The sequence below is a fragment of the Gracilinanus agilis genome, chromosome 4 (assembly GCF_016433145.1).
Source record: "Gracilinanus agilis isolate LMUSP501 chromosome 4, AgileGrace, whole genome shotgun sequence".
NCBI classification, from domain to species: domain Eukaryota; kingdom Metazoa; phylum Chordata; class Mammalia; order Didelphimorphia; family Didelphidae; genus Gracilinanus; species Gracilinanus agilis.
In genome coordinates, this window is record NC_058133.1 from 380,996,685 (window position 1) to 381,015,451 (window position 18,767).

General features: G+C 36.9%; 1 protein-coding gene across 2 annotated transcripts in view; it reads left to right on the forward strand.

The window, feature by feature from the left end:
- NCOA7 (nuclear receptor coactivator 7) overlaps window positions 1–18,767 on the forward strand; it is a 239,440-nt gene that overhangs the window by 209,636 nt on the left and 11,037 nt on the right. Inside the window, exon 14 of one of the 2 annotated variants that reach the window (XM_044676919.1) lies at window positions 10,722–10,869. In XM_044676919.1, coding sequence (XP_044532854.1) covers window positions 10,722–10,869 — 148 coding nt within the window. Of the gene's footprint in view, window positions 1–10,721; window positions 10,870–12,714; window positions 12,790–18,767 lie in introns of those variants that run through there. The other variant, XM_044676920.1, reaches the window with a different exon arrangement.

An 18,767-nucleotide genomic window follows, 5' to 3' on the forward strand; every position in this document is an offset into this window, starting at 1 on the left:
TCTTGAGTAACTTACCACAGGACATACAGCCAGTGTATGTCAAATTTGAACCTAGGTCTTCCTGCCTTCGAGGCTAGTTCTTTATTCATTCCATTCTTCTCTCTATGGCTAAATTAGACATCAAGACAAATTGATACATATGTAATTCAATCTCTATACTTTTTATTTAATTTTTAAAATACATAGAAATGTCTTTTCTCTCTGTCCTATGTCCCCTTTACAATTGTCAAAAAAAATGGGGTATGAAGAGAGGGGGGAGAGAGACTCTTGTAACAAATAAACATAGTCAAGCAAAACGTTCCTGTATTTTTCAAAAAAAGTCCTGAGTCTAACACATCTCCCTTGGGAAATGGGATGTATGTTTCTCTATTGTTCCTCTGAAATCATGACCAATCCTTGCACTGATCAGAGTTTCCTTCTAATTTTCTTTCTTAAAATATCAAGGTTTTTTTATGCTTTTTATTTTTACATTAGACATTTATAGATTACTCTAACTTCATAGGAGATTTAAACAGTTAAGTAAAAATAATACAGTGAACTCAGATGAAAGTGCAAAGAATATTTTATATCTGTAGCAAGCACACACACACACACTCATTCTAATTTTAGCTGCACTTGTTCTGAATGTACAAATCATTACATTTTATATAATAAAAAAATGTTCATTTTATCTTCTGGGATTATTCCCTCTTTCCCTTATTTGGTAACTAATTCTTCCCCTATCCACTGACATCAAAGGTAATTTCATCCTTGATTCTTTAATTTATGACATCACTCAATGCGTAAGTTATGTACCCATTTGGAGTTTGTCATGGTATTCAATGTAATATGGTTTTTTCCCCTAGTTCTTGTCAGAATGCTTTCTAGTTTTTCCAGAAGTTTTTGTCAGATTTTTCTTTCTTACCCCACTAGTTGAGGTCTTTGTGTTTATCAAGGACTAGGCTTCTATGTTTGTTTCTCTATGGCAGGGGTCGGCAACATATGGCTCTTTTGAGGGCCAGATATGGCTCTTTCTGCAGGAGCCATAAAGTCCATTTTTTTTCAGGCGCTGTTACAAGAGCGCACACTGTGAGCACTGTATGGTTCTCACAAAATTACATTTTTAAAAATGTGGCGTTTATGGCTCTCACGGCCAAAAAGGTTGCCAACCCCTGCTCTATGGTATACGTAATCTGATCCTCTAATTGACATGAATCAATATGTGCCAGACACTATGCTGAGCTCTGGTGATACAAAAAGAGGCAAAAGATAGTCCCTGCCCTCAATAAGCTTACAATCTAATAAGGGAACTAGAGTTTAACAAAAGATATAAATGCAAATTTAAGCATCCCTTACATGTCTTAGAAATTGTCCTAACTGGAGGCTTAGACTGATTGTTACTAAACTAATAATTTTCATCTAAAATAAAGTCCCTAAGGCCAAAGAGAAGGGAATCAGATAGGCCTCAAGAGCCATTTTGTTGCTTCATAGGCTTAAAAACAAGCAAGTAATTATAACATGGTGTCAAATATTATACAATATGAATATTATATTACATACTACATATCATATGATATATATATATATATATATATATATATATACTAGATAGTAGCTAATATTTATGTAGTGTTTATTATGTGCCAGGCACTATGTTAAATACTTTACAATTTTTATCTAATTTAACTATGACAACAACCTTGGTGGGTAGGTGCTATTATTATCCTCATTTTACTGTTTAGGAAACTGAGGCAAACAGAACTTAAGTGATTTGTCCTGGTTCATACAGCTTTATTTTAACTTATATCTTCCTGACTCCAGGCCAAGTACTCTATCCACTTCAGCACTTACATTTTAGATATTATCCCTGTCCAGGAAGATGGAAATAATGCTAACAGCACACGCTTAGAACTAATCAAGAAGTCTCTGAGAATTTTTTTCTATCTCTGATAATTTTTAGAGGCTTTCGAGCCACCATGCTAAGTGCTTTTTCCTATGTTTGAAAGAAACAATAATTCTTATTCAGAGATAGGGTGGTTTCCCCTCCTTTGGTTCAATCATATAGTGTCTTAATCCCAGAAGAGTTAATTTGATGTTCTCCTATCTGACTACTTAGCTTTTTAAGACTTTAAAGGAGTTTTTAAGCAAAAGCAGTGGTATGGAACTTGCCAATTTATGTGTAAATGTTCGATCCAGACTGGATTAGTTGGTTTTAATGGTTTGAGTAATAAGTAAGCTGACTTTTTTTTTTTTTTTAATGAACCAGTAGTTACTTGCTTAAGGGAAAATGAAAGGCCCTTGTAAGGGAATGAGATGTCTAAAAATAATTATTGACACCATATTTAGGTCCTAAATTGTTTTTCAAAAAACCTGTCTGTAAATACTAAGTTAAACATTAATCATGGTCAAAGATATTCTACAAGAGATTCTTCTATTGCACACAGATTTAAACTCAATGACCTAGTATAATGGAAAGCATTCAGAATTTGAAATTAGAGACCTCAGTTCAAATTGCAGCTACTTACTACATGTGTGACTTTGAGCAAGTTACTTATCAGATGGTTTCTAAAGACTCTTCTAGCTCAAAATGTATTTCCCTATGAAGACCCTTTTAGTTTGAAGCAAAGATTCTAGACTGAAAAGAAAATATTCTGGACAACAATGTGAGTTTTCAAGTTAAGTGTTATTTGAGTAATTATTTTCCCACTAACAATTTATCTAATGTTATATAAAAGTATTACATTGATTTCAGGGGGGTTTTCCCACTTGATTCCTTACAACATTGAAAAGCCACCTAAATTTTTATGTAATTGTTTTCCATTATTTTAATTTCAAAACTAATAGAATAGCATTAAACTATTCATTCACTAGGTGGATACTCTTAATTTTCATAATATTGGAAGTCAGCTCTTTCCTTCTTTGAAATCTGCACACCAAATTATGAACATACCTGAGGAAAAGGAGAATGCAAATTTATGGTTAAATTGATTCCATTCTTAAAGAATTATGTTCATTTGCATAAATATCACCTTAAATCCACTTATGACTTGACTTTCTTTCTGCACATAACAGATATGTGGTCAATCCTTTGTCCTTCAAAGATGTATGACCCACTGAGGTCATTTTTAGTATTGGTAGCATGTAGTATGGTTTTATAATCTGAGACCACTGACTGCTATGACATTTGTAAGAAAGCTCATAGGAACCGTTGTAAATTTGTTCAAAAGCGACATCTCCTGGCCATATCAGGTTACATCTCCCAGAAATAGAGGTGGAACATTACTTTTAAAATTCTATAAATATCAAACAACTATATGTCATGCATTGTACTAGCCCAGGGGTTCCCAAACTTTTTTGGCCTACCGCCCCCTTTCCAGAAAAAATATTACTTAGCGCCCCTGGAAATTAATTTTTTTTTTAATTTTAATAGCAATTAATAGGAAAGATAAATGCACCTGTGGCCATCATTGCCCTCCTGGATCGCTGCAGCACCCACCAGGGGGCGGTAACGCCCACTTTGGGAATCATGGTACTAGATTCTAGTGATGCAAATATGAAACCAGATATCATCCTTATTCTCCAGGAATTTTTAAGTTGTCCAAATTATTATGCTACCCCGATACCATAGTTTGCCATAGAGGCTATAGAGAAGGACCATTTCACCAGTTTTCTTCACTATGTTAGCTCATAAACTCAGTTGCTGCTTTAGGCTGTCTTTCATCACCTTGACACTGTGATGTCATGGGAAGGGTGCTACATTTGAAGCCAGAGGACATAGGTTAAAATTCCAGCTTTGTTAACTTCCTGTCTATGATCTTAAGCAACTCACATAATTTTCTCCTCTGGAAATATGAGAGTGTAGGAACAGTTGACTACTAATGTCCTTTCTGACTTTAATTGTGGTCTCTAGGAATTTACCTGAGTATCCAAATCTATTTAGTGGCCATTTGGGTACAAGTCTCTTACTGATGATGTCAAAGTGGGCAAATAGAAAATAAACTCAATAACTATTGGGTAGGAACTAACTTTCCTATCCCGCATCTAGTGACCGCTATTATGTAAAGATCAAGACCTCACTGTTGTAATCCACATAAAGACCATATCCTCCCTATTGTGACCTATCTTGTAGTTTTTGGAATATATCATTGATCTCCTCCCTCTTCTCCATTATCACTTGGTGACCATTAAAATGGTGACCATTCTAATTCTGAGATATTTAGAATGGGCAGTCAACTTGTTCATATTCTAGTCATGAGTTCTTATGTAGCACGTCTGATAAAATTCTTGTGGCAAATGATAATGGCAAGTTCTTAGGATGCTTTTAAGAGCTTGCCTCACTATAATGTTAAAGTATATGGAGTACAGTTCATATCCTGATATTTTATAGAAGAAATAATCTCAGAAATATATAAAGCCTTGCCCAAAGTCATAGTTAATCAGAGGGTATTTGAACTTGTAAATCTAGTTCTTTCCACTGGAGAAGGAAATGCCTTATTCATCTACCAAGTTCAGAAACAAAATGCTTCCTTATATCTAAATCATCAACACTAGAATTCTACAATTTCCAAATTAGTTTCACTGTTGCCTAAAACTTTCTTAATGGCAGTGACCATGAAAATCAAAAGACCAAATTTTCTATGTCCAGGCATGAACAAATCATTTAAACATTATAGATGTACCCCCAAACTGACTTTTATAAGCCTTCTGCTAATGCACCAAACTTGTGGATGTAATTCTTGTATTTCCCATGATCGATTTCTTGCTCCTTATAACAAAGTAAAACTCTAATCTCATGGTATTCTGACTACTCCCAAAGACTTCAACCCAAAGGTCATTTGGGTCTCTGGTCTGGGTGCTGATGTTTACATTGCCTTAACCTCCACCCCTTTGATCTTGTGGTTGTCAACCAAGCCAATGTCAAATTCTCTACCATGTCACATGTTCATTAACTACCTCCCATTCCCCATTCCTTGATTCTGAAAATAAAACTGGATTCACGTATGGCCCTCTCTCTTTCTCTTTCCACCATCAGAGGAGCATGTAGACTGAATCCCATGCTGCTGAACCTTTTGTCCTCGAGTCTTTCTTTCACCCATATTCCCGCAGTCTTCAATTCCCCTTCTAGGTGTTTACCCAGAAAAAGAATATTTTGTGGCTGTAGGTATCTACATAGATGGAAGAAGTTCTGTATTAATTAAAGCTCTGCTGAAGTTAACAAAGTATTAAAATGGTGCAGAGAGACTTGAAGAGGTAAGAGGAGTCATGAGGTCATTTCTTAGTTGTTGAGACATATGCAGAGCTTCCTAAAGGGATTTGTCCTAGGTTACTGCTCATGCCTATATGTCCAATTAGAGTCTTAAAAAGGTTAAACAATGCAATGATCTAGGACAATCCAGAGGAACTTAAGAGAAAGAACTCTATCCACATCCAGAGAAAGAACTGGGAGTAGAAACGTAGAAGAAAAAACATGATTGATCACGTGATTTGATGGGGATGATTAGGGTTTTGGCATTAAAAGTTCACTCTATTGCAAATATGAATGACGTGGAAATAGGTTTTGAACAATGATACATATATAACCCAGTGGATTTGCTTGTCAGCTCCTGAAGGGGTGAGGGAAGAGGGGTGGGAAAAATCATGAATCATGTAACCATGGAAAAATATTCTAAATAATTAAAAAAAAATTTTTTTAAAGGTTAAATGATTAGACCATACCTTTTATGTACTGGGAGAAAGATGGTTGGATGAAAACGGCACCAGACTAAATAGTATTTGGGATACACAGGTTCTAGTCCAGTGATTCCCAAAGTGGGCACTACCACCCCCTGGTGGTTGCTGTAGCAATCCAGGAAGGTGGTGATGACCACAGGTGCATTTATCTTTCCTATTAATTGCTATTAATTTTTTTTTTAATTAATTTCCAGGGGCTAAATAATATTTTTTCTGGAAAGAGGGTGGTAAGCCAAAAAAGTTTGGGAACCACTGTTCTAGTCCAAGCATCAAAGAAGCAACAGAATTTAGCCACTTACTTAAGAAAAATAACTAGCTAAAGTAGGAAGCTACAAGATGGCATACTTCTTTGCAACAGTGTGCTATATACCCAAGGATGTTCTGGAGTCTGCCCATACAGACTCTGGAGAACCAGTTGCTGTATTTTCATTGTGAGCATTGTTTCAGTCATGTCCAATTCTTCATGACCTTATTTGGGTTTTTCTTGGCAAAGATACTGGAGTGGCTTGTCATTTCCTTCTCCAGCTCATTTTATAGATGAGAAAACTCAGGCAAACAGGATTAAGTGACTTTCTCAGGGTCACACAGCCAGTAAGTGTCTGAAGCCAAATTTGAATTCATGAAGATGAATTTTTCTGACTCTAGGCTCTGTACTCTATCCACTATATATCTGCCCCATTTACATAACAGAAAACTGCAAATGCTACAAATTAGGGTTTGGTGTATTGTTTTGTTGCTTATCTAGATGTAAGGAAGTGATAGAGAAAATTTTAATAATGCAGATTAAAATTAAAAGTATGTCATGCTCATTTACTTTCCCCCAGCCCCCCCTTGTTATTTATTAAACATTTATTAGTGCACCCTTGACTATACTCCCAGTAATATACTGCTTCACTCCATGTTTATTCCATGGCCTCAAATTGTCATGGGAATTCCACCTATGGCTATTAGACTTTCTCCCACACCTCCAACTGTATTGGCCTTGAAAAGTTTATCAGAGGTCATTTTGCATGGCCCTTAAGATGTGCTGTTTAGTCTGGGCGCAAAAAAAAGTGCTACTTCTGGCTCTTTCAGCATACCTAGAGCCTCTATACCTGGTTGATTAGTGCCACCATGCTAGGCATTAAAATAGAAAAACAAAAATAAGATGATTCTTGCCCTAAAGCAGGGGTCAGCAACGTATGGCCCTCGAGCCATATCTGGCTCTTTCTGCAGGAGCCATAAAGTCAATTTTTTTTCAGGTGCTGTTACAGGAGCACGCACTGTGAGCAGAGTGTACGGCTCTCATGAAATTACATTTTAAAAAATGTGGCGTTTATGGCTCTCATGGCCAAAAAGGTTGCCGACCCCTGCCCTAAAGGAAGTTATATTTTATTGGAAAATAATAAATACACTGCCTTCTTTCCAGTCTTTGTAGGAAAAGCACTTTACATAGACTGGCCTCCCTCTAAAGGATTTTCTTTCTTTCTGTTGATACCAACATATGAGACATCCAAACTAATTTACTTTAAGAAAACAGGTTGCCTTTGAGATCTAGTCCAAAAGTAAATGGCAGGGGGAGAGGATGGTCTGCTTAGACTGTTTAAAACCAGGACTCTAAGGTCATCTTTGGGCCAGCCTGGAACACAGCAGTGTATTTGATCCTAAAAGGATCAAATAATGGGCAGGGTAACATTCTGTGGCCTAACTCATATGCTAGGAAAGGCAAAAAGGGCAAAAGAAAACCTATGCAAGAATAGACTTCTGAACTAAAATAAAAATGTTCAGTTACCACTCTGGAATATTGGGAAGGAAAGACTGAATAATAGAGAAGAGTGCACATATTCTTCAACCAGTTCACCTGAGACTTAAAAGTCAGTAGCTCTGCTATCAATTGAATTTTAATGCTTTGGGGGAGAGTGAAAATGGGTCATTTCCATTTCTTACACCTTTAGAAGTCAGCTTTCCTGCAAAGATCAAATATGCTACACTACAGCCCTGGGCTCCTTAGGAAAATCTGCAAGTTTACTCCCCATACTCTATAAATACTTGCCTGTGCTTGCCCACTTCAGGAAATGTTTTTTGATTTCTTCATTTCCCTTCAATAATTAGTCATCTCATATCCTGCCCCCTAAGTCCCACACATTTCTTTACTATTTACTGGCCTTTAGAAAGGATTTATGACATTCAGCTTGAAATTATCTTCTTAAATTAAGTGTTAATACAACTACTTTTGACTTTCCCTATTGGTCTAGGTAAGCTTCCTATGACACTAGACCCAGGGTGGGGGGCACCTGAAGTCAATGTACCATGGTACCATTTCTGACCATATATATGAACTATGTTATTTTTCTCTTCCTTTTTCCACTTCTTTTTCCACTTTTTAAAAATTATTTTTTCTTGTCTTTGTTCTTTTTGCCTTGCTTATTCCTCAGCCTGCCAAGGGTACCTAGTACTTCCCAGGGGCATTATTTTAATCCCACTGGTATGACTCAGGGTTAGGTGACATTGGGCAAAGGACAACTTCCCTGGGCCTCAGTGTTCTTCATCTGTAAAATGAAGGGTTTGGACTACTGGTCTTTAAGAATCTTCCTTCTAGGTCTTGACAGTGATGATCCTATCATCCTAAGCTTGCTTATACACAAATCTGTCTTTAATCTGAGGAATAGTTAATGTATACCAGCATAAAACTGATGCTTCTGAACATCAAACAATGAATGAAAAGATTTGCTGTTCATTCACACTGTCCTACTCTTTGTGATCCCATTTGGTATTTTCGTGGCAAAGATACTGAAATGGATACATTTCCTTCGCCAGCTCATTTTACAGATGAGGAAACTGAGGCAAAACAAGGTTAAGTCATTTGCCCAGGGTGACCCAAGTAGTAAGTGCCGAAGGCCAGATTTGAACTAAGAATGATGATTCTTCCTAGCTCCCTGGCTTCAGGCCCAGCACACTATCCATTTGGCCACCTAGCTGCCCTTGTGAAAAGATAGGGAGATGCTTCTGCCAAAATGGGATATTTCCAGAGATGAGAGACCACAGGACTCTGATTTTTTAGCTTCTGTTAAGAATAGGCACTACCAAGGCAGTACTTCCAAAGATGTCTTTCTTTTCCTTCTCTCTTCTTTAACCTCTAATGTTTGCCTTTCTACCTCTAAGATAGCCATTATTAGGGACAGGCAAAAAGGACTATATATAACAGTCCTTAGCAGCATCAATAATGACCAAAGCAGAGACTAACTCCAGGTTAGTGAGGTGACTTGGTGGGAGTCTGGAATATGTGGGGAAGGGAAAGCTAATTTTCTTAGATTCCTCACTTATGGGCTTAATATTTTTAGGTATGATCACAGTCTACATTTTATTAGAAGTGGAAATCCCCTGAAGAATTTTAGAAGGCATTAAATATGCATTAGGAAATTGTTTGACTAATGTTGTGGTTAGGAGCTGGTATTCTAATGTTGAAAATCCTCCTATTCTCTCAGGCTTTAAAACCGGTCTTTAAAAGGGAACAGCATCACCCTCTTGTGGACATTCTGTTAAGTGCTTCTATGTAAAAAATACTGTTAAGAACTTAAAATTTGTCACCTATATCCAGTATCAACTGATTATAAGTTAAGAGTATATTTCATAGCCTTAATGTACTCCATCATTTAAAAAAACAAGGAATATAGATAGCTGTGTGACCCTAGCAAGTCACTTAACCCCTATTGCCTAGCCCTTACCACTCTTCTGCCTTGGAACCAATAAACTGTATTGATTCTAAGAAGAAAGGTAAGAATTAAAAACAAAAACAAAAACAAACAAGGAATGAATAGATCAGTGTATACAATAATGACAACATCATAGAGACAAACATCTTTGAAATGCTTTAGAGCCCTGATTAACTCATAGATCAACCATCATTCCAAAGGATCAAGGATGAAGCATGGTACCTGTGGCTGTGGTCTTGTCTAGGCACCATGTGGAGTGATTGGATCCATGTGGAGCCATTGTAGCTGTAGAGAGTGAGAGCCTGCTAGGGAGACTGGTGGCTAAAGAGAGAATAAGATTAGGAGAAGGACAGGAAACTGCCAGCATGCCTGAGAAGGACCGAGCAGAAGAATCACAGCGCCATAACTGAAGGCAATGATCATCGTTTATTGTGATAAAGAGAAACTTTTACAGAGGATAAAATATTCAGCATTCCAACATTCTTGGGGAGTGTTACTTTCTCACAGGATGATATTTATGAAAATGACTTCACACATGAACATTACCAGGATTGGTATTACAGACATAAGCAAATTGAGAAACAGTGATTACTAATCTGTACTTGAGGAAAGGCAGGTTTGATACTTTTAGTCATGATCTTATAAGGACTTCTTTGCTCTTCAGAGTGAGGGGAGGCTCAGGGTTTAATGATGACCTTTGGCAGAGAGCAGAAATACCTTTGTGTGTGAGATTGAGACCTTACCAGCAATCGCAGACAAGCGTGGCTGCTTTCCTCAGTGGGCCTCACAGGTACCCACCTCCTGAGGACAAGAAAGGTGTTGGAATTAGAGTATAAAAGGAAATGCATGCTTTTTAAGATATGACCAATACAAGAATTTATTTTGCTTTGCTTAACTTTGCGTATTTGCTCCAAAGATTTTTTTTTTGTTTCTTTTCAGTGGTAAGAAAGGGAAAGTGGAAAAGAAAGAAAATAGATTTTTTGTTAGCTGAAAGAAAATTGATTTAATTTAAAAATTAGAAGCAAGAGTTAAACTAAAACATGAGTCAAATTTCCAGTATTCCACTGAAGTCAAGGGCCTTTCTTATGATTGTAATATAGCCTCATCTAATGTAGGACATCATCTCTGCTGATTTCTGTCACTGTGCCTTGTTTTCAGAATTTGGAAAACTTCAGGCAGAGATATTTGCACGGTTGTTAATTCATTTTCCTCTTGGCAAAAATGGATTTGCCCAGCAGAAGGATGATATTAAGCATATCCGAATTTATAGTTTTTAAAATGTCTGGTCACTAATCTATGTGACTTTCCTCTGTTTTTCAGGGTAGATCACTTATATACCTTCTTTGTTCAGTGCTCACCAGAAGTTTATGGGAAAGATGCCAAAGAGCAAGGATTTGTGGTAGTAGAAAAGGAAGAGTTGAATATGGTCGATAACTTTTTCAGCGAGCCAACGGCTAAAAGCTGGGAGGTAAGTGCACACCACCATCTGACAACTGTTACAAATATGCAGAAAAGCATATTTCTTTAGCCAGCATCTTCCCAGAAGCAATATACACATGCATATTCATATATACAGATGTACATATACCTATATGCATATTTTTAGTTGAGAAATAATGGAGAGCTAAAAGAAGTCCTTTGCCACTTTTTTAAGATGGAAAATTTTAGCACTTAATCCCAAATTTACTAGTATAGGTTGCTATATAATTTCATCTAATTGATTATTTATTTAATTGAATTAACCTGGACTTTGCAACTTCTATGTATTCCTATAATGCTTTTGTGTGGTTTACCTTTGCATCTAATCCAGTGTAATGTATAACAGTCAAGAAATATTTCCTTTTTCTTCTTCTGTAATACACTGTGATCAGTGATGTTTCTTCATCTGTGATACATTGCACATCAGATTTGTAAGTTTCCTTGATTTTTTAATATGATCCATATACCAGTTAGATCTTCCTTAAGCAATTTAGGAATGTGTTCGTCTCCTTTTAAGATACTTGGTTATTTTTCAGGTTTTATTGTTTTGCAAGCAAATTTTCAACCCAGGTGATCTTATTAGTCTTGCATCCACTTCTACAGACATATGCTCTGTTGCCTAGTCATAGAATCACAGAATCAGACTTAAAAAGTAGAAAGGATCTTAGTGGCCACTAAGTCCAACTCCCCCATTTAATCCAAGAAAAAAATGAATCCCAGAGAGGTTAAATGATCATACTGCTATGTCTATGGGAGGATTAGCACTCTGCACTTCTTGATTTCAAGTCTGTTTATCTACCTATTATATTATCCTTCTAGTCCCTGACAGCCAGTAATTTAAAGATGACCCAAGAGCCCTACCATAATCACCACCACATAGCAGACACAGTTTAGCACTATGAGATGACTTTATTACTACAGAGCAAGGCCATGAGGATCCTCTGGTACTTAACACCAACCACCTCATAGGATTGCCATGATCAAAGTGCTTTTTAAACCTTAAAACAGAATAGAAAAAGGTCCACATTCACCGGAAAAGAACAGCTAATTTACAATTTGGGGTTAATCTCAACTTGCCAGGCTGCCTGCCAATGGAAAACTATACTTACATCATCTTCTCAGAAATCAAATGCTCCTTCATTTTCCTTTCAGTCGTAAATTCCTTACAACAAGATGAAGCATGTTATCAAAAGCACACCCTGTTATTCTGCCTGTTGTGCACTCAACCATTTAAAGATTCCTGTTCAATGGAGCAGGCCCGTGCCTTGGGCTCTTCATCTTGCCCTAGATTCTTCCATGGATTGTTAGATACTGAGAAAAAGTAATAAGATGCTAAGTTAATTACTTGCCCATAGTCACTCAGCTGTTGGCTAGCAAAGTGAGCCCTCTGACTCCAAATCTAGCACATTTTCCATGCTGCAACAATTCTTTCTAAATCAGGGTAGGGAAAAACATTCATAATCTTGGGTGAAGCGAGCCAGGTGAGCATAAGAACTGTTAGGGAGAAAAGCACCAGAAAGGGAGGAAAAAACACAAAACAATGAGGTTTTGTTATCCTCAATTAGGAAATTAAGTTTCAAAGGTGAAAACTCATTTCATAGCCTTGAGCCTATAACTAACAGGAAGTTACTCTCAATCCTAATTTGGGTGTGTTCCTGTAGAATGGTGAACCCTGTCCTAAGGGAAATAGAAACTCACTGATGCAGGAAACTAGATATAGCCGAAACCCTTGTAGCTGTTGCTACTCTGGCTGCTGGCTTGCCATGCGAAGGCAGAGAGCCTTTGCTTTACCTAGGGAGAGGCTCTGAGAGCCCACAACTCTCACAACCTGACCATGAGACTAAAGCCAATGGCCTTGGACATTCAGATCCTGTATTGTGCCAGACCAGACCAGGAGCCTTTTGTGAAGGTAGGTCAGATTATGCCCCTGATTGTTTCTGAATCCCCAGGGAGCTAACTGTATGATGGAATACTTCTGTTTCCAAGCCCATTTCCCTTAAAAGTGCTCAGCTTTTAGAATTTCATTGTGATACTGTGTTTTCATCTACTCTGGCAATTTCTACTTTTTTTTCTCCTTTTTCAAAATAAGGAATTCATTGAAACTTAAGTAAAATGTGTTTAATATTTCATTCTGTGACCTGATCTATACACCTGTGGCAATTATAGTCCTCTCCCAGAATATAGTACTTCATTTGATGTATTTAAAATACTTAACATGCCCTGAAAAGGTTTTCTTCATTGAGGGTTTTGTTTGTTTTATGTTCCCTTCATTAAGAAACACAGTTTAGAAACTGGCCCTTGATTTATGTTCGGGCTTGAATATATATTTAAATTAGTAGCTGTTTCTGTGCATTTGGCAATTTAACAATACTTACATTTACAACTTGTTTGTTTTTGTTTTTTCTGCTTGTTTGTTTTTGTTTTTTCTGAAAATTTTGAAGATCTTTTTTATAGTATTAGAGTGTTTTTGTTTTCTAACAATATGTTGCGGTTTTTTTTTAACATAAAGGATATCAACCAAACTAGATGAGGTAAAAATGGATTTTAAATTAAAATAATCACTTATTACCTTTGTGATATTAAGACAAGTCATTTAATATCTGTGAGTTTCAGTTTCTTCACCAATAAAATAAGGGAACTAGACTAAAATGACCTCTGAAGTCCCTTTTAGCCCTAAATCTTATGATCCTATAATCTAAGTCCAGATATAAAACAGGAGATGCCATTCACTTTAAAACATTTCTCATTTTAGTAACTGTTTGATTACTTGTTTTTCAGCTACATAAACCAGACTTTTAGCTGGTTGACATCTTAGCTTAAATTTTTGTTGCAACCTGCCCCGTCACTTGCATAAACAGCTTCCAGAACAACAAAAACCAGTAAAATTGGTTACTTTTTGGTTTGTTCAACAGAACATACACAAATTCTTTTCTCAACAGAATTTCTTCAACCTCTCCAACATCGTCACTCATTTTTTCCTTTTTCCCTCCAATTTCAGAAGAGGTGTTCTCCTCTGTATGTTAATAGTAACTAACAGCTACAACAATACTATCTAGCATTTATATGGTGCTTTTTAAGGTTCGCAAAGTACTTTAGACTCATTTGATCCTTACAACCCTGAGAGAATAGGTGTTATCATTATGACCAGTTTACAGATGAGGAAACTGAGGTAGGTAGAGATTGAGTGACTTGTCCAGGGTCACATAGCTTGTAAGTATCTTGAGGCCAGATCTGAAGTCTGGTCTTTCTGACTCCAGGTTCAGTGTTCTATTCTTTATAACACCTATCATTGATTCCATTCTTACCTATCCTCTCCAGACTATGGTCCACCCAGCAATCATCATTTCTCTTTCATATACTGTATTTCATTCAGTATATGAAATATACTCGCATGAGCAAACAAACTTGGTTCTCCTACTATTAAAAAAATACTTCCTTGGACCCTTCTACATTGCTCAGATAGAAACTTTTCATCCTCTTCACTGCTAAACTTTTCAGGGAAGGGGGGAAGTGGTATGTTCCCAGTGTTTTTCTCTGCTGCCTTATAACACTGAGTTGATTAACATTAAAAATTTTTTTGATATATGCAAAAGCCTTTTGTCTGTACCCATTATTTAACTATAACTGTGATAGAATCACCAACTGTGATAGAATCACTAGGGACTTCCTTGCTTTTTTAGTCTTCATCCTCCTTAACTTCTCTGTGAGCAGCATCTTAATCTGCTAGCTATTTTCTCATTTCAAATTTTATTTAATTTGCTTCAGAGATATGTCCTGGGGGGGGGGGGAAGAGAGAGAGAGAGAGAGAGAGAGAGAGAGAGAGAGAGAGAGAGAGAAAGAGAGAGAGAGAGAGAGAAAGAGAGAGACGGGTAGAAGGACTAGAAGTATTTCGGTTCTCTTTCAAGCACTCCATAGAGGCTCTTGGAAGAGATAGAATCATCTCTAAGCTCACCACAACTCAGAAATACTCAAGGGACCCCTGCAATCTTACAAAGATCCTTGGTTAGATAAGTCCAAAAGTTAAAGTAAATCAAGGGTGGAGCATACTTTGGGTACATCCAGCATCCCCTAACCAAACCCAGCCCAGCCTGACTCTTTCCAAAGCTATGGCTATAGGAAACAAGATAGAAAGATCAGCCTTGGGACACTGGGGACTAGTCCACTGAGACACTAATGACTCAAGTCCATCTAGAGGAGAAAAATCCTAAGCAAAAGTAAGTCTCAGTAATCCCTGAAACCCATGGTAGGGACCAGACATTAGAAGAGCCTCTGGACCCAATATTGGGACCCCCACCCCCATCCCCAAGATCAGAAGAAGGTCCTGGAGTCTTCTGAAAAGAGGGAGCCCAATATGGAAATATGTTTTGCATGACTTCACATTGTCAATCTTGAAAAACACAGAATTACTAAAGTAGTTAGAAAGAACAAGTCTTTAATCAGGACAAGAGAAGAGACACAATGTTCAAGATCCTGCCTTTACACAAAATCAGGCACTAAATACTACAAAGAGACAAAGCTCTAGGACTCTGGGAACAATGTCTCTAGAAAAAATAGCACCAAAGGAGATTTTTTCAGGGAGCAAAAGAACTCACCATCACTATCTTAGACTGAACAATGGACCATCAGTCACCTTCTTTGTCTTAGAAGTTTCTCCCAGTGTATCTTAGGCCACTCCTTGGTACCCCAGCCTCAGACTATAGCCTCTTTCCCAAGCCTGCTTATAAAAAGTCAGTGTATGTTTTCTGTCTTTACTTCCCTAAAAGGTATATAAGACAGGCATCTTCATGGCACCTTCTCCAGACAGTTCACTTTCTGGATTTGAAGAGATAGCAAGTTTCTTATTCTGAAATTACTCTCAAAAGAATTTATTATAGGATAATAATACATTCCCCCCTGAGGAGAATAATAACACAGAGCCTTGTTGAGACAAAGCGCCATGTCCTTCCCCTTCTTACCTGACACAGGGGAGGGAAAAAGTCCTCTTGTTGGGCTGTTGGGTGGAAGGGCAGGTGAAGTGAGAAATGTCCTCAGTGAGTACAGAAGGGGAGAGGGGGGAGAACAGCCCAAGCGCTCTACTCCCCTTCAGCACTGCCACCTGTGAGCCACCCATCTTACCCCCTGTGGGCTCCCATTGAACTGCTGGGCAGAGGAATGTGGGATGTGAAAAAATACATTGGAGAGGGGGAAGTGGGGAGGGTGGCCACATGCCCACAGAGAGCTCTCTGTGTGCCATCTTTGGCATCTGTGCCATAGGTTTACCATCACTGGTCTAAGATAAGGTCAGTCTGGGACTTCCCGTAAGGCAAGTTCCCAAGGGACAGTGGCAAACTTAGGGATTCTATAAACACAGTTGACAACATGTATAGTCAATATCAAACTGCTTATCTTCTTAAGTAGGGGAGAAAATTTAGAAGTCAAAATTTTTAAAAATTAATGTTTAAAAAACTACCTGTAACTAGGAATATTTAACAAAATAAATAAAAAACATATTGGAGGAAAAAAATAATAAGAAAAGAGGAAGCCATCTTGGAAGAACCTAGCACTGAAGTAGCACCAGAGTCCTTTGAAGAAGGGACCTAGCCTGGAATACTATACTCAGGACCAAGCAGACCCTGTCCATTCCATTCAGCTACAGAGCTTTGTCCAAATACAGGCCCCCAACTTAAGGCTGATGAGATGAACCAACCAAGGAAAACTCTGAATATTTTTTTTTGAGTGTCACCCAGAGGAAAAGCCCATAAGAGGATTAGTGATTTCCCAACAAGTCTAGGTTAAGTCTTGTTAAAAAAAAATATCTTGGCTTTTCCAAATAAAATCAGTGGAAAAGCATGGAAGAAGTCCATTATTACATTGCTGATATTTAAATTATTACTAGAAATGCAAGCCATAAAAATAAAACAATAAAAAATTGAGGGAATAAGAATACTGAGGGAACGAAATTATTGCTTTTTGTACATAATGTGAAAGTGTACTTAGAAAACCCTTAATAGCAAGCTAAACATTAATTGAAATAATTAACTTGGCAAAATTGCAGGATATTAAATAAATTCACCTAAATCATCAATACTCCCATATATCACCAGCAAAACTCAGAAGGAAGAGCTAAAAAGAGAAATGATACAATAAAATATTTGGGAGAATATCTACCAAGAGGCTCTCAGAAACTATATGAATCTACCTATAAAGTACTTTGCAAAAATAAAGACAGACATAAATAATTGGGAAAATATTAATTACCCCACATTAGGTTGGGGTTATTATCAAATTTCCAAAAGAACATTTTATAGACTTACAACAAATAATAATTCATATGGAGGAATAAAAGGTCAAAAATTTCAAGGTAATTTTTTTAACAACAGAATAGATTTTATTAAAAGTTGTAAGTTGAACCCTATTTGCAAAACCATTTTTGTCGTTCTAATTTCATTTTGCACTCTCTATTGTTTTTTTAACCATTTATTAATATTCATTTTTAACACAGTTACATGATTCATGCCCCTACTTTTCCCTTCGCCCCCCGCACTCCCCCCACCCATGGCCGATGCACATTTCCACTGGTTTTATCATGTGTCCTTGATTAAGACCTATTTCCAACTTGTTGATATTTGCATTGGTGTGATAGTTTCAAGTCTACATCCCCAATCATGTCCACCTCAACCCATGCGTTCAAGCAATTGTTTTTCTTATATGTTTCCTCTCCTGTAGTTCTTCCTCTGAATGTGGGTAGCGTTCTTTACCATAAATCCTTCAGAACCGTTCTGTGTCATTGCATTGCTGCTAGTACAGAAGTCCATTACATTCGATTTTACCATAGTATATCGGTCTCTGTGTACAATGTTCTTCTGGCTCTGCTCCTTTCACTCTGCATTAATTCCTGGAGGTCTTTCCAGTTCACATGAAATTCCTCCAGTTTATTATTCCTTTGAGCACAATAGTATTCCATCACCAGCATATACCACAATTTGTTCAGCCATTCCCCAATTGAAGGATATACCCTCATTTTCCAGTTTTTTGCCACCACAAAAAGCACAGCTATAAATATTTTCGTACAAGTCTGTTTATCTATGATTTCTTTGGGGTATGGTAATTTTTTTATAAGAAATAAAGGGGTCCATAAATATCAGATCTCAAATGTATTACAAAGCAGTAATCATTAAAAAACAATTTGGCACTAATTTTTTTTAAAAGAGAAAATTCATCAATATTACAGATTAGGTACATACCATAAGAAGCAAACAAACAGAAGCATAAAGTTTGATAAACTCAAACCTAATTTGATAACCCAGTTATCAAGGAAAGTACTCGATATCTGAAAAAATTTTCTGGGAATAAAGTAATATCTTCTTTACTCATAATATTTTATGAGTATGGAGAAAATTATCCTTCAGAACTATAAATAGGGGAAGAGTTCATGACTAAACAAATGACAGAACCACACAAAAGTTTTGATTATCCAAAATGTAATCATTTATTACAAATTTAATGTAATAAAGATCATAAGGAAAACAAGTAAGTTAGGGAAAATATTTTCAGCAAGTTTTTCTGATAAAGGTCTCACATCCATGATACATAAAAAAATGAATATTTAGCCATTCCCTGTGAATAAATGGTTAAAGGATATAAACCAGGCAGTTTTCAAAGAAAGAAATCTAAGCTATGAACATTGTGGAAAATCCTCTAAATCGCTAATTAGAGAGATTCAAATTATAGCAACTTTGGGGTTTTGCCTCATACCTATCATATTGGCAAAGACAACAAAAGTGAGAAATGACAAATGTTGGAGAGATTGTGGGAAAACAAGATACACTAATGTAAACCTTAGTAGAGCTGTTTATTGGTCTAGTTGTTTTGGAAAGCAATTTGGACGTGTCAACCTTGAAAAATATA